General features: G+C 33.6%; 1 protein-coding gene across 1 annotated transcript; it reads left to right on the forward strand.

Moving 5' to 3' along the window:
• Positions 1 to 48: 48 nt before the first annotated feature.
• On the forward strand, positions 49 to 3,594 carry LOC135785584 (uncharacterized). The gene is made up of 7 exons (XM_065295030.2): positions 49 to 370; positions 802 to 847; positions 991 to 1,106; positions 1,302 to 1,437; positions 1,527 to 1,622; positions 1,751 to 1,806; positions 3,030 to 3,594. The coding sequence occupies exons 1-7, from the start codon at positions 199 to 201 to the stop codon at positions 3,167 to 3,169; spliced, it is 762 nt and encodes a 253-aa protein (XP_065151102.1). The 5' UTR covers positions 49 to 198; the 3' UTR covers positions 3,170 to 3,594.
• Positions 3,595 to 17,027: the final 13,433 nt, after the last annotated feature.

Below are 17,027 nucleotides of genomic sequence, written 5' to 3' on the forward strand. Positions count from 1 at the left end.
TGTTGCTTGTGACCGTAACTATGACAACATCAACGCGATGGACGGACAGCTTCCATTTTCCTTTGCTATTTACCGTTATTCCTCTTTAATTTACCGATAGCTGACATTGAAACGAAATAATGACTGTAACGACTAGTAATAAACTTCTTAAATGTACTTGACATGAGGGTATAGTTAGCCAGACATTTTGATGTTGAGATGAAACCTTTCGTTAAAGCTGAACTGCTGTCCCAAGCTTCGTTATACAGTAAAGACACGCGACCGAGTCAACCTTTAGAAGACGCCTCGAGTTCTCCGCTGTCCGCTTGTAACACAACTGATAAATGCAAAGTTTTCTCAGCAGGACACAAATGCCCATACAGTCCGACAGGTAAGTTGGCAGGCACTAAACTTCACAGAAGGGTCTGTCCTCCTTCAGGATTTGTTACATATAGCCTATTCACAAACCCTGCTGAAAGAAATAATAAAAACCATCACCGTTAGCCTGCCTACAGAAATGCTAATTGATTTAATTTTGGAATCGTTTTGGTTTTCTTTCTGTTAGTATCTACTGATAATGTGTTGGGATTGGTCAGATTATATGACACCTTTAAAACCTACTGGAATAAGACACACTACATAAAGGCATTTTGTTATGGTTGTAAGGGTAAACAGATAATATTTGTAATAGAAACCATTAGTATCTGGTGTTTTTTTTAGCATAGAAGTCATTGCTAAAGTAAAATTCACATTATTCCAAATAATGACCTGAAAGATTATATTTTATTTGCATGTTTATTAATGTTTAATATGACATTGCAGATTCAATGGATCTAACGTCACATTATGTAAGCTCTATCAATGAAGGGTGAGTACACTATCAAAAAGGGAAATGTTTCTTGTGTCTTGACATAATAGTGCATAATCAAATGGTCTATTTAGATATAATCTATAAAGCTCATAAAATGACTGTTTTCATTTTCTTGTGTTATGGTCTTTACAACCACACAGGTCTTTCCTTCCATTTTTAGCCAAAGACCGCTCAGCATTAACCAAACATACTGGTCAACACTTTTTATTTGATAAAAGATGGAGAAATGGAATGTACACCACAAATGCTATCACAGGTAGTCGTATTTCATGTATTAGATATAACCTATTCCTGACTTCAATATTTTATATTCCATTACTTATACAAACATAGTCAAGGTCCCCTTTAAATCTATAGCTTCCTTTTGCATTCAAACATATTTTTCTTCTTTTCACTTATGATGATTTCTCTGAAGTTTTCATCAAAATGTTTCTTATTTTATTTCAAACAGATGATGTTGTAATCAAACAAAACTTCACGAAACCTCTACCCTATCCGGAGTTCCATGTTTATCGGTCTCACAATTTAAACAGATTTGCCCACCGCAAAGAGTTTTCCCTTGGCAACCCAAAACCTCTTATTTATGGGTGGGTTTATCAACAATGCTTTAAAACTGTAATGTTACTGTAAAGTTTATTATCTATTCAGTGATTATTATTCTCTGCATTAATTCTAGTGCCGATTATCTCACATCATTTCCATCAGTCCTGTTACCAGCTATCACCCCATCTGTCAGTGAAAGGATCGTTTTATCTCAAAACTATAAAAACAGGTAAGGGAACAGTAGTTGATTCTCAAAAAAACTGCCTTTGTCGAATAGAAACTTTATCATATTTACTATGTAACGTATGTATGTGTGGTGCAAAATGATGTTGCTCTCTCTCTTTTATTTAATCTTAGGTTAAGGATGAAAAACAGGGCATGTAATCTCTTCACTACTGGTGCTAAAAAGAAAAGTAAACTTTTCATTATTAAACTCTTAGTGATAGTTCACCAAAAAATGAAAACTTTATCATTATTTATTTACTCATTTTAACCCTCAATGTCAACAATTAACTGATTCATTGGCACTAAGTATGTGTTACTTCTATTGTTTAACAGGTGAGACCTCTCACCTTAAGCCATTGATACATTTCACATGTGGATTTAATGTAGCACACACAAACATTACTTAACACTGACTTAGGGGCTGTTTACACTTGGTATTAAAAGAGGCTGTTTACACTTGGCATTAACATGCATTTTTGTCAATCGGATCACAAGTGGACGACGTTTATGCCAGGTGTAAACGGTGTTCAAAACGTTTTGAGGTCGTCCACTTTCAACCACATCCAGAGGTAGTTGAAACCATTTTCGATCGGATCGCTTCGGAGTTGCGGAACGCACATGTGTGTTAGAACAGCCACACGCGACCGCCTTCTCTCCGCCCATTTATCTAATCTGAGGTATTAAACACAAGTTTTACACAACATACGGTGAACAGCGTTATTTTTAGCCTTTCATTGATAAAACTAAAGCGGCTGATCTCCGTAGTTTCGTTTTGAAAGCGTGTGAAAGTTGCGAGATCCTATTTCATCAATTGCGCTGAAAATTCAGAGAAAGCTCTTACATTCACACGTACAAAACTCTGTGCAGCATGTTTACTTGCTAAACAAGCAGTGGACCCCGACATAATATTATTTTGCGTCCATATAAACTCATCATTACTCCCGCTCGCGTTTGAATGACAGCAAAGAGACTCGCCCCCTGTCTCACAGACCACCCCCTCACAGTATTCAGGACAGAAGCGGTCGAAAGTGGACAAAAGAGACAGATTTAAATACCAGGTGTAAACGTAATGTGTCTCTCTCGTCCACTTGTGATCCGATCGATGAAAACACATCTTAATACCAAGTGTAAACAGCCCCAGATGTGTTTTCATCGATCGGATCACAAGTGGACGAGAGAGACACATTACGTTTACACCTGATATTTAAATCCGTCTCTCTTGTCCACTTGTGATCCGATTGACCAAAATGCACCAGCCCCTAAATCTACCCCCATATTCACACAAGCAAACACACATCTCACATCCTCCCCTGACTATTATAGAAAACACTAGGCCTTTGTTTAAGGTGAGAAGACTGTTGTGTATGTAAACTTGAATAAGCAAACTTGTGGGTTGGTAATTGTTTTTCAGCTCAATCTTACCCTGATCCACTCCTGGGTGCCACGGCCTCTTTTGTTCAGAGGCTGTCGGACATCTCCTCTTTGGAGGCGGAAACTGTCCGACAGGAGAAAATGAGGAGACTCAAAAAGATCAATAGGCAGGACTCGTAATTACAGTTCATTAACCAAAGAGGAAGCACACAGTCGAATTGAGAACTGTGCCAAGGCTGTGTGAAGGTGAAAAACTGATGAATAAACAGAATACACCAAAAATGTGCTGTAACTAAAGTCATTGTAAATGAATACATACTTTTCTGGTGTAACTACCACTTGAAAAAGTAATATCAACATGTATTTTCTTTTGTTTTGTTTTACTTACTCAGACAAAATAAGTTAAATATGTCAACCAAAAACTAGTCTTGCATAACCAATTGACTAAACATGCATGCCTGCAGCTTTTGTTTTATAGTGGCACTGTTAGATTTTAAATCAGATTTACATGAAAATGAATTTACTGTAGAAAAACATTGTTGATTCAACTTAAAAAAGGAAGTTACTTGGCTGCCTTGAAATTTTAAGTTAATTTAACTTATATAGTTTTTTCCCGTTAACTAATATTTTAAAATCAGAAAACATTGTTGTGTGTTAGCCAAGAATAATTGCAGTTATATTTCTATTATAGCACTTACTGTAGGATGTCTGAATTATGTGATAAGTTATGGGTTATGTAGAAAATATGTAAAATGGTAAAATAATGCCTGAAAACTCTAAGGAAGTGTTTCTTATATGATTGAATACAGAAATGGAAGTATACTGTAAAAAAATTCAGTAGAAATTACTATGTTATTGCAGCTGGGTTGCCGGTAATTTACCGTAGATTTACATTTATGTTATTTACTGGCAAGAGTTTGTTCAAAGTTAACTAAATTGTAAATATTAACAAGTCTTTATCTTTACAGAATAAAACTATACAATAACAGCCTCATGCAAAGCATTCTGGGAACCAGAAATCATCATTAACCTTTTTCTGTTTTGTTTTTTTGCTTCAGATTTTGTTTTCTAGAATGTTCTTCTTGATGCTGTTTTTTTAGTTTTACTCTGTAAAGACAAAGACTTGTAAATGTTTAATGTTCATTTAACTTCGAACAAAATGTTGCCAGTAAAAAACATAAATTTAAATCTACGGTAAGTTACCAGCAACCCAGCTGCAATTTCTACGGAATTTTTTTTACAGTGATTGTGCAGCACAATCCAAAGTGTGCAGGTTTTTATACATCTGCCCTCGGCTGGACCATCTTGTGCATGTTATACTGATTACCATACTCTGCTAGTATTATATATGTCTTTTACATTTTTCAAAGAATAAGAGATATTGAGTATTTTAACATAATTTTGTTAGTCCATTAGGACCTAAATTGAAAGCTATATAAAATTAAAACTTTAAATGTTTAATATAAAGGTACTGTTTTTGCTGAATATCTAAAGGATATCAAAAATACACATAAAAAAAATGCGTCTCACACACAAATCATGTTAGCTTTTCATTTCTTTCTCCTTCCAATTCCTGTTAATCTCACAGACATTATGTTTTTCTAATACCTTGGCTCATATGTACTGTATGTATTTTTTTTATTATGTATCACGTTTTCCTTTTTTTTTTTTTTACTAAACTTGTCAAAATAACATCTATAAAACTATTCAAATCATGGCTGCTGAAAATTATTTTCTGTGAAGAACAATTCAGTTACTGTATTAATGAAATAATATATTTCGCCAATATGATAAAAGCATTAACAAGAACATATCATTTCTGCATGGGCACATACCTTGACATTTCCCATTTGAAAAATGATGTAGGGCCATATTATAAAACTCTCTGTGTTATCGTACTGAAATAAAATGAATACACCAAAGAGCAAATATTACAAGTCTACAGTTTTAAATACGGTTCAGTTTTAAATGCCATCTACTGCAAATAATTTCAAATTAACTTCAAGTTTTGTGTGAACTGCTCTTTAACAAGTACAAAAATCCTTTTTACTGACAAAAGAATGAATTAACAAATTGTGATCAGGATATTCTTATGTAGTGCTATGGGCAGCCCTTAAAGGAGCGGTGAATCAAATACTCAATTTTAACTTGATAATTTGTTATATAAGAGGTCATCATACTTAAATGAACATCCTGCAAGTTTCAGAACTGAAAACGTCCGTGCTACTGAAATATAACTGTTTTTGGCACCAAGCCAGTAAAACAAGCCAGTGTGGAATTCGGAAATCTATGACGTCAAAGTAAGGAACATTTTCCCACGGCGCCTGTTGTGGAGAGGGCTCATCGCTTACCAACATTCGTCCGCTCGACTAGGTCTGGTGAACTTCCAAGGCCGATCCTGGTAAAATTCTTGAATTTCCAGGACAAGGTGAAGATCATGAGACTGGCCCGGGAGAGGAGGACTCTAGTGATAGACTGCGGTAAAGTTAGTTTTATGTTTGAGATTCGTTTGATATTCAAATTCAAACTCATTAAACTCTCTGTGCACACCATGTTTTGAGCCCAAACCAGTGTAAATGCACATAAAAAAGGGTTCTCTTCATGGCACAAGGCTTAAAATCACAGATTAATTAAATATTTTTAATTAAGCTTTAAAATCAATTAAACAATTTAATTAAATGATATTATGACATCAAACGAACGCATAAATCTTCCAAAAAATACCCTCTTCATGGCACAAGACTCTATTTGGGGAATTTGCATTTTATACTTTTTATACAAATTTTAATACTTCAAATAAATGAAATTTTCTAAATCCATTAAACTTCGAGACCGTTTGTCATAGACGTGTCAAACCAACTGCAAGTTACCCCGAATAAACCCCCCTCTATGACACAAGACCTATTTTGGGCATTTCTATACGTAACATTTTATATAGATTATTTTATGCCTTTAAATCCATTAAACTCAAAGAGCGTTTGTCATAGACGTGTCAAACCAACTGCAGATTACTCTGAATAATCCCCACTCTATGACACAAGAGCTCTTTTGGGCACTTTCCATACCTAACATTTTATATAGATTATTTTAGGGCTTTAAATCCATTAAACTCAAAGAGCTTCTGTCATAGATGTGTTAAACCAACTGCAAATTACTCTGAATAATCCCCCTTCTATGACAAAAGAGCTTCTTTGGGCACTTCCATACGTAACATTTTATATAGATTATTTTATGCCTTTAAATCCATTAAACTTAAAGAGCTTCTGTCATAGACGTGTCAAACCAACTGCAGATTACTCTGAATAATCCCCACTCTATGACACAAGAGCTCTTTTGGGCACTTTCCATACCTAACATTTTATATAGATTATTTTAGGGCTTTAAATCCATTAAACTCAAAGAGCTTCTGTCATAGATGTGTTAAACCAACTGCAAATTACTCTGAATAATCCCCCTTCTATGACACAAGAGCTATTTTGGGCGTTTTCTATATGTTACATTTCATATAGATTATTTTATGATTTTAAATCTATTACTGCAAATTACTCTGAATAATCCCCCTTCTATGACACAAGAGCTATTTTGGGCGTTTTCTATATGTTACATTTCATATAGATTATTTTATGCTTTTAAATCTATTAAACTCAAAGAGCTTCTGCCATAGACATGTCAAAACAACTGCAGATTACTCAGAATAATCCCCACTATATGACACAAGAGCTATTTTGGGCACTTTCCATACCTAACATGTTATATAGATTATTTTATGGCTTTAAATTTATTAAACTGAAAGAGCGTTTGTCATAGACATGTTAAACCAACTGCACATTACTCTGAATAATCCCCCTTCTATGACACAAGAGCTATTTTGGGCATTTTCTATACGTTACATTTTATGTAGATTATTTTATGCCTTTAAATCCATTTAACTCAAAGAACTTCTGTCATAGACGTGTAAAACCAACTGCAAATTACTCAGAATAATCCCCACTATATGACACAAGAGCTTATTTGGGCACTTTCCATACTGTATGTAACATTTTATATAGATTATTTTATGCCTTTAAATACATTAAACTCAAAGAGCTTCTGTCATAGACGTGTAAAACCAACTGCACATTACTAAGAATAATCCCCCTTCTATCACACAAGAGCTATTTTGGGCGTTTTCTATACGTTACATTTTATATAGATTATTTTATGCCTTTAAATCCATTAAACTCAAAGAGCTTCTGTCATAGACGTGTCAAAGCAACTGCACATTACTATGAATAATCCCCCTTCTATGACACAAGAGATATTTTGGGCGTTTTCCATACGTTACTTTTTATATAGATTATTTTATGCCTTTAAATCCATTAAACTCAAAGAGCTTCTGTCATAGACGTGTTAAACCAACTGCAAATTACTCTGAATAATCCCCACTCTATGACACAAGAGCTATTTTGGGCACTTTCCATACATAACATATTGATTATTTTATGCCTTTAAATCCTTTAAACTCAAAGAGCTTCTGTCATAGACATGTCAAACCAACTGCAAATTACTCTGAATAATCCCCCTTCTATGACCCAAGAGTTTATTTGGGCACTTTTCATACATTATATTTTATATAGATTATTTTATGCTTTTAAATCTATTAAACTCAAAGAGCTTCTGCCATAGACATGTCAAAACAACTGCAGATTACTCTGAATAATCCCCACTCTATGACACAAGAGCTATTTTGGGCATTTTCCATACCTAACATTTTATATAGATTATTTTATGGCTTTAAATCCATTAAACTCAAAGAGCTTCTGTAATAGACGTGTCAAACCAACTGCACATTACTATGAATAATCCCCCTTCTATGACACAAGAGCTATTTTGGGCATTTTCTATAAGTTACATTTCATATAGATTATTTTATGCCTATAAATCTATTAAACTCAAAGAGCTTCTGCCATAGACATGTCAAAACAACTGCAGATTACTCTGAATAATCCCCACTCTATGACACAAGAGCTATTTTGGGCATTTTCCATACCTAACATTTTATATAGATTATTTTATGCCTTTAAATCCATTAAACTCAAAGAGCTTCTGTCATAGACGTGTCAAAGCAACTGCACATTACTATGAATAATCCCCCTTCTATGACACAAGAGATATTTTGGGCGTTTTCCATACGTTACTTTTTATATAGATTATTTTATGCCTTTAAATCCATTAAACTCAAAGAGCTTCTGTCATAGACGTGTTAAACCAACTGCAAATTACTCTGAATAATCCCCACTCTATGACACAAGAGCTATTTTGGGCACTTTCCATACATAACATATTGATTATTTTATGCCTTTAAATCCTTTAAACTCAAAGAGCTTCTGTCATAGACATGTCAAACCAACTGCAAATTACTCTGAATAATCCCCCTTCTATGACCCAAGAGTTTATTTGGGCACTTTTCATACATTATATTTTATATAGATTATTTTATGCTTTTAAATCTATTAAACTCAAAGAGCTTCTGCCATAGACATGTCAAAACAACTGCAGATTACTCTGAATAATCCCCACTCTATGACACAAGAGCTATTTTGGGCATTTTCCATACCTAACATTTTATATAGATTATTTTATGGCTTTAAATCCATTAAACTCAAAGAGCTTCTGTAATAGACGTGTCAAACCAACTGCACATTACTATGAATAATCCCCCTTCTATGACACAAGAGCTATTTTGGGCATTTTCTATAAGTTACATTTCATATAGATTATTTTATGCCTATAAATCTATTAAACTCAAAGAGCTTCTGCCATAGACATGTCAAAACAACTGCAGATTACTCTGAATAATCCCCACTCTATGACACAAGAGCTATTTTGGGCATTTTCCATACCTAACATTTTATATAGATTATTTTATGGCTTTAAATCCATTAAACTCAAAGAGCTTCTGTCATAGACGTGTCAAACCAACTGCACATTACTATGAATAATCCCCCTTCTATGACACAAGAGCTATTTTGGGCATTTTCTATAAATTACATTTCATATAGATTATTTTATGCCTATAAATCTATTAAACTCAAAGAGCTTCTGCCATAGACATGTCAAAACAACTGCAGATTACTCTGAATAATCCCCACTCTATGACACAACAGCTATTTTGGGCACTTTCCATACCTAACATGTTATAGATTATTTTATGGCTTTAAATTCATTAAACTCAAAGAGTGTTTGTCATAGACGTGTCAAACCAACTGAACATTACCCCGAATAATCCAATTTCAAGAGCTTATTTGGGCACTTTCTATACATTACATTTTATATAGATTATTTTATGCCTTTAAATCCATAAAACTCAAAAAGCGTTTGTCATAATCGTTAAAAACCAACTGCAAATTACTCTGAATAATCCCCCTTTCTATGACACAAGAGTTTATTTGGGCACTTTCCATACGTAACTTTTTATAGATTATTTTATGCCTTTAAATCCATTTAACTCAAAGAGCATTTGTCATAGACACAAGAGCTAATTTGGGCATTTTCTATACGTAAGAGACATGTCAAACCAACTGCACATTACTCCGAATAATTCCCCCTCTATGACACAAGAACTATTTTGGGCACTTTCCGTACGTAACATTTTATAAAGATTATTTCATGCCTTTAAATCCATTAAACTTATGTATGGAAAGTGCCCAAATAAGCTCTTGTGTCATAGAAGTGGGATTATTTGGAGTAATGTTCAGTTGGTTTGACATGTCTATGACAAACGCTATTTTAGTTTAATGGATTTAACGGCATAAAATAATCTATATAAAATAGTACGTATGGAAAGTGCCCAAAATAGCTCTTGTGTCATAGAAGGGGGATTATTCAGAGTAATGTGCAGTTGGTTTGACATGTCTATGACAAACGCTCTTTGAGTTTAATGGATTTAAAGGCATATATAATCTATATTAAATGTAACCTATAGAAAATGCCCAAAATAGCTCGTGTCATAGAAGGGGGATTATTCTGAGTAATTTGCAGTTGGTTTGACACGTTTATGACAAACGCTCTTTGAGTTTAATGAATTTAAAGGCATAAAATTATCTATATAAAATGTTATGTACGGAAAACACGCAAAATAGCTCTTGTGTCAGAAGGGGGATTATTCTGAGTAATATGCAGTTGATTTGACACGTCTATGACAAAAACTCTTTGAGTTTAATGGATTTAAAGGCATAAAATAACCTATATAAAATGTTACGTATATGGAAAGTGCCCAAAAAAAGCTCTTGTGTCATAGAGGGGGGATTATTCAGAGAAATTTGCAGTTGGTTTTACACGTCTATGACAGAAGCTCTTTGAGTTTAATGTATTTAAAGGCATAAAATAATCTATATAAAATGTTACATACAGTATGGAAAGGGCCCAAATAAGCTCTTGTGTCATAGAAGGGGGATTATTCTGAGTAATGTGCAGTTGGTTTGACACGTCTATGACAGAAGCTCTTTGAGTTTAATGGATTTAAAGGCATAAAATAATCTATATAAAATGTTACATACAGTATGGAAAGGGCCCAAATAAGCTCTTGTGTCATAGAAGGGGGATTATTCTGAGTAATTTGCAGTTTGTTTGACAGGTCTATGACAGAAGCTCTTTGAGTTTAATGTATTTAAAGGCATAAAATAATCTATATAAAATGTTACATACAGTATGGAAAGGGCCCAAATAAGCTCTTGTGTCATAGAAGGGGGATTATTCTGAGTAATATGCAGTTGATTTGACACGTCTATGACAAAAACTCTTTGAGTTTAATGGATTTAAAGGCATAAAATAACCTATATAAAATGTTACGTATATGGAAAGTGCCCAAAACAGCTCTTGTGTCATAGAAGGGGGATTATTCAGAGAAATTTGCAGTTGGTTTTACACGTCTATGACAGAAGCTCTTTGAGTTTAATGGATTTAAAGGCATAAAATAACCTATATAAAATGTTACATACAGTATGGAAAGGGCCCAAATAAGCTCTTGTGTCATAGAAGGGGGATTATTCTGAGTAATTTGCAGTTTGTTTGACAGGTCTATGACAGAAGCTCTTTGAGTTTAATGTATTTAAAGGCATAAAATAATCTATATAAAATGTTACATACAGTATGGAAAGGGCCCAAATAAGCTCTTGTGTCATAGAAGGGGGATTATTCTGAGTAATATGCAGTTGATTTGACACGTCTATGACAAAAACTCTTTGAGTTTAATGGATTTAAAGGCATAAAATAACCTATATAAAATGTTACGTATATGGAAAGTGCCCAAAACAGCTCTTGTGTCATAGAGGGGGGATTATTCAGAGAAATTTGCAGTTGGTTTTACACGTCTATGACAGAAGCTCTTTGAGTTTAATGGATTTAAAGGCATAAAATAATCTATATAAAATGTTACATACAGTATGGAAAGGGCCCAAATAAGCTCTTGTGTCATAGAAGGGGGATTATTCTGAGTAATTTGCAGTTTGTTTGACAGGTCTATGACAGAAGCTCTTTGAGTTTAATGTATTTAAAGGCATAAAATAATCTATATAAAATGTTACATACAGTATGGAAAGGGCCCAAATAAGCTCTTCTGTCATAGAAGGGGGATTATTTAGAGTAATTTGCAGTTGGTTTTACACGTCTATGACAGAAGCTCTTTGAGTTTAATGGATTTAAAGGCATAAAATAATCGATATAAAATGTTACGTATAGAAATGCCCAAAATAGGTCTTGTGTCATAGAGGGGGGTTTATTCGGGGTAACTTGCAGTTGGTTTGACACATCTATGACAAACGGTCTCGAAGTTTTATGGATTTAGAAAATTTTATTTATTTAAAGTATTAAAATTTGTATAAAAAGTATAAAATGCAAATTCCCCAAATAGAGTCTTGTGCCATGAAGAGGGTATTTTTTGGAAGATTTATGCATTGGTTTGATGTCATAATATCATTTGGTTAAATTGTTTAATTGTTTTTAAAGCTTAATTAATAATATTTTTTTCTGTGATTTTAAGCCTTGTGCCATGAAGAGAACCCTTTTTTATGTGCATTTACACTGGTTTGGGCTCAAAACATGGTGTGCACAGAGAGTTTAATGAGTTTGAATTTGAATATCAAACGAATCTCAAACATAAAACTAACTTTACCGCAGTTAAAGATAGGAGAATCTACGATCTACATCTACCCGGATTTCAGTCCTGGTCTTGTGAAAAAACGCAGGGAGTTTGACCCGGTGAAGAAAAAGCTCCGTGCCGCCGATATCAAATACTCCCTGCAGTATCCCAGTACGCTGAGGGTAATCGTGGAAGGGAAGCCAAAACTTTTTCACTGTCCCAAAGATGCTGAGAAGTTTTATTGCGACCTCCCGGAGGGGAAGTAAGTACTGATAAATAAACGGTAAGCACGTACTAGCCGAGGGCTGCTGCTAAGTATAAAGTCTTAAGTTTAGCTGGACTTTTTCTGTTTTTCCTCTTTTTTTGACAAGGACGATGTAATATTTATAGCGGTAGCCCGATAAGTTCAGTATTTCTGTGTTTGCCGTAAGTTACCTGTGTCATATTAGTTTTAGTTACTTATATATATATATGTTTTTCCCTGTTATATTCATAATGTTTTTTTTTTTTTTTTTTTTTCTCCCAGTGCCTTAAATTAATTCTAAGAATGCAGCAAAACACTAAATAAAATAATAAAATGTATATTAATAGTCAGTGCCTCATAGGCATCTTACTTATCTTTATTTTCTTGTTTTACCTTAATTTTGCTTTATTATCTGTGTTGTGTAAGTGCGTATGTACTCTGTGTGTGTACGTGTGTGTGTGTGTGTATGTGTGTCTGTGAGTGAGAGTTTGGGTATGTGTCTTCTTAAAAGTTTATGTTGTTGTGTGTTTGTTCTTGTTGTGTGTCTGGGGCCCTCATTCTGTGATGATCATACACCCTCTACCTTTAATCATGTTTCTGATATAATAACAGATGTATAATTCTGATAGTGATGGTAGTTCCTTCGAAGTTGAGGATGAATTCCATATAAATACACTAAATTTAGACACAATGAATAGTTTATCAGATCAAGTTGATTATACATTACCAATATGTATGGACTCAATTGATCCCGACAGTAATATCCTTTTAAATACAAAAAATGATTGTTTATATTATACTAATAGTACATATGAGAAGACATTTACTTTAGATAAGAATATTTCTCTGATTCATTTTAACAGTAGGAGTTTACAATCCAATTTTGAAGCCATTCAAGACTACCTGAATCTTTTTAAGTCTCATTTTAATATCATAGCTATATCAGAAACATGGTTGAATGATGATAAAATATGTGAGTTTGATATAAATGGTTACGAAATGTTTTATACAAACCGGACAAACAAGAGAGGAGGTGGGGTGGCTCTCTATATAGATAAAGATATTCCTTGTAATATTGTTGACAACATGTGTTTAGTGGTGGATGATCTATTTGAATGTGTGACTGTTGAATTGGTACTTTCAAAAAATAGAAATATTATTGTAAGTTGTATTTATAGGATGCCGGGATCTGACTTGGCATTATTCAGGGAATGGATAGAAAAAATATTTACTAATAATAACAAAAAATATATTATATGTGGAGATTTTAATATTAATTTGTTGAATCCACACAAACACAAAAGTACAGAGGAGTTCCTTGACACCATGTTTTCATTGGGTTTGTACCCACTTATTACTAGACCCACTAGAATAACCTCACACAGTGCTACACTCATAGATAATATATTTTGTAATATTTTTAACAATAATATAACAGGCGGTTTATTAGTGAATGATGTTAGTGATCACTTACCAGTGTTTATGGTATACGATCTTAACTGTAAATTATCTAAAACTGTACAGAGTGAATATTACCGTAGAGTTATAACTGATTATTCAATTATAGCACTGAAAAATGAATTGGCAAACCAAAATTGGGAACCGATTTACCAATTGTCAGATGTAAATGTGGCATTCGATCATTTTCTTGATATTTTTATTACACTCTATGATAAACATTGTCCCATCAAAAAATGTACAACAAGAAAACACACAAAAACACCTTGGATAACAAAAGGGCTTGCGAACTCGTGTAAAAAGAAAAATCTTTTATATAAGCACTTTCTTAGGTACAGAACTAGTGAAACTGAACAAAAGTATAAAATATATAAAAATAAATTAACTAGAATATTGAGAGTAACTAGGAGTGAATATTATACTAATTTATTGATTAATAAGAAAGATGATACAAAAGCAATTTGGAAAGTCTTGAACACTGTTATTGGTCGTGGTTCTAGCAGCTCATGTTATCCGGAGTATTTTGTAGAAAATGGTACAATTATACGAGGAAAAACAGTGATTGCGGACAGATTTAATAATTTTTTTGTCAACGTTGGACCTGAACTGGCAAATAAAATTCCATCTACAAACGAACACATTAAGGGACTAACTGATATAAATTCAAATACTATGTTTCTTGTTCCAACCGATGAGAGGGAAGTTATGAAAGTAATTAAGAATTCTAAAAATAAAATATCCCAAGACATATATAATATTGACATGAGGATTGTTCGTAATGTTGCAGAAGAAATTATAAATCCATTCACATATATTTGTAACTTATCCTTTCAACTTGGTCTATTCCCATCGCAAATGAAAACTGCTAAAGTCATACCAATATTTAAGTCAGGGGATAAACATTATTTTAATAATTATCGGCCTGTTTCCCTTCTGCCACAGTTTTCCAAAATTTTAGAAAAATTATACGATAACAGACTCCGGAGTTTTATCGATTAACACCAATTATTATCTGATTGTCAATATGGGTTCAGGGAGAATAGATCTACATCACATGCATTAATTGATTTATTGGAAGAAATTACAGATGGTACTGAAAGAAATAAATTTGTTTTAGGAATCTTTATTGATCTCCAAAAGGCTTTTGATACCATTGATCATCAGATTTTAATAAAAAAGATGGAGGACTATGGCATAAGGGGAATAGCAAAAAAATGGTTGGTGAGCTATCTAGACGACAGGAGTCAGATTGTTGAGGTTGATCAATTCAGATCAGGGTTTCTAGAAATAACTTGTGGGATACCGCAGGGGTCAATACTTGGACCAACTTTATTTTTAATGTATATTAATGAAATATGTAGGTTATCAGCGAAAATGAAATTTATCCTTTTTGCTGATGACACTAACATTCTTTGTACTGATGACAACTTGGAGCAACTTTTGGCCTCGGTAACTGTGGAATTGGTAAAGTTAAAAACCTGGTTTAATATTAACAAATTGTCATTGAATTTGAAAAAGACAAAAATCATGTTGTTTAGTAATCGTAAATCTAATACACCTGTTAATATCGTTATTGATGACATACATATAGAAAAGGTTCAACATAATATATTTTTGGGTGTTATAATAGATGAAAAGATTTCTTGGAAACCCCACATAAGTTACCTGAGGACCAAAGTGGCTAAATGTGTTGGAATGATGAAAAGATCATGTAATTTATTGAATATGAAAGCACGACTCTTACTGTATCATTCCTTTATTATGTCATACTTATATTATTGTGTTGAAATTTGGGGAAACTGTTATAAAACCCATTTACAGCCCTTGATTACTCTGCAGAAAAAGGCTATCAGGATTGTTTCAGGTGTTCACTATAGACATCATTCAAATCCATTGTTTGTAAAGTTAGATGAACTTAAATTACAAGATGTGATTAATTTTAAAACTGTTCAAATTATGTTTAGGGCATCTCAAAACTCTTTGCCTTCTAATGTTCAAAACTTATTCCATGATAGAGATGCTCATCATAGGTACACATTAAGAGGAAATAAAAATAAATACTTGCCGAATTATAGAACCACTCTAAAATCTATGTGTATCTCAGTGCGGGGAGTGAAACTTTGGAATGATTTGGATGATGATTTAAAATTATGTTCAAATATAACTAAATTCAAATATTTATTTAAAAAAAGAGTACTAAAGAAATATATAGAGCACAGAGAGTGATGCCCTCAGCATGATGCCAGTGGTGAGAGAGTATAGGGTCAGTGAGTGTTTGGGCCAGTGTCTTGTGTAAGTATGTGTGATGTTTTGTTTTTTGCTTGTCTTATATCATTATATAGTGACAATTGTTCCCTGTATGTATTGTATTAGAATATTGTTTTTGTTTTGTTTTTAAGTATTTTGGTTGTATATTGTTTTGTATTGTATTTTCTGTTGAATGTGAAGGGTTTGGAATTATATAAGCGTTTGCTTCATCCACTCCCTTTTCAAACCATGCACTTTTATAATATGTTGTTTATGTTGCCTGTTATGTTGTTTTGTGAGAAAATTTAGAATGCAGGTTTGAAAATAAACATCTAAACTAAACTAAAGTAGAATTGAAGCACCGCCCCATAGCCAAATACAAGGACCACTTTTGAAGTCCCGCCCACAGCTTCGCGTGACACACGTGTGTCTCAACAAGTAAATATGTCTTTAAAGATTGACAAATGTAACCAAAATGACTTTTAAATAAAAATTTTTCTGAGAGACTTTTATTTTGACGCGGTGATCTGTTATGATAGACTGGAAACGCATTTTCGGTTGTGGAAGAACCGCGTGGGAACAACACAGAAGCTAAATACTTTAATTCGGAGGCTTGGAACATAACATTAAATGCCTGGAAAAAGTTTGCTTTTTAAAGCAACACCAAAGAGTTTTTTTTACCTTAAAATAACGCTTCCAAAACAGTTTCAGTCGTTCATCCACTCTAAACAGGGTGAACAGCACTTTCACATTCGCTTTGCAGCCCTCTATCGGCCAAAACCGCACTAAAGAAGTTTCCAAACGTCGGGTAGTGGTCCTGTAGTCCGAGTGAATACTACAAAAACTTGCTTTACGGCAGACCTACAATCCAATCAGAGCCAGCTATGCCTCAGTATTTATGACAGTGGGTAATGGACAATTACGCTTCTAACCTGTAGGGGGAGCAAAGAGCCAAAACTCTTTGGTGTTGC

Source organism: Paramisgurnus dabryanus, chromosome 22, assembly GCF_030506205.2.
Source record: "Paramisgurnus dabryanus chromosome 22, PD_genome_1.1, whole genome shotgun sequence".
NCBI classification, from domain to species: domain Eukaryota; kingdom Metazoa; phylum Chordata; class Actinopteri; order Cypriniformes; family Cobitidae; genus Paramisgurnus; species Paramisgurnus dabryanus.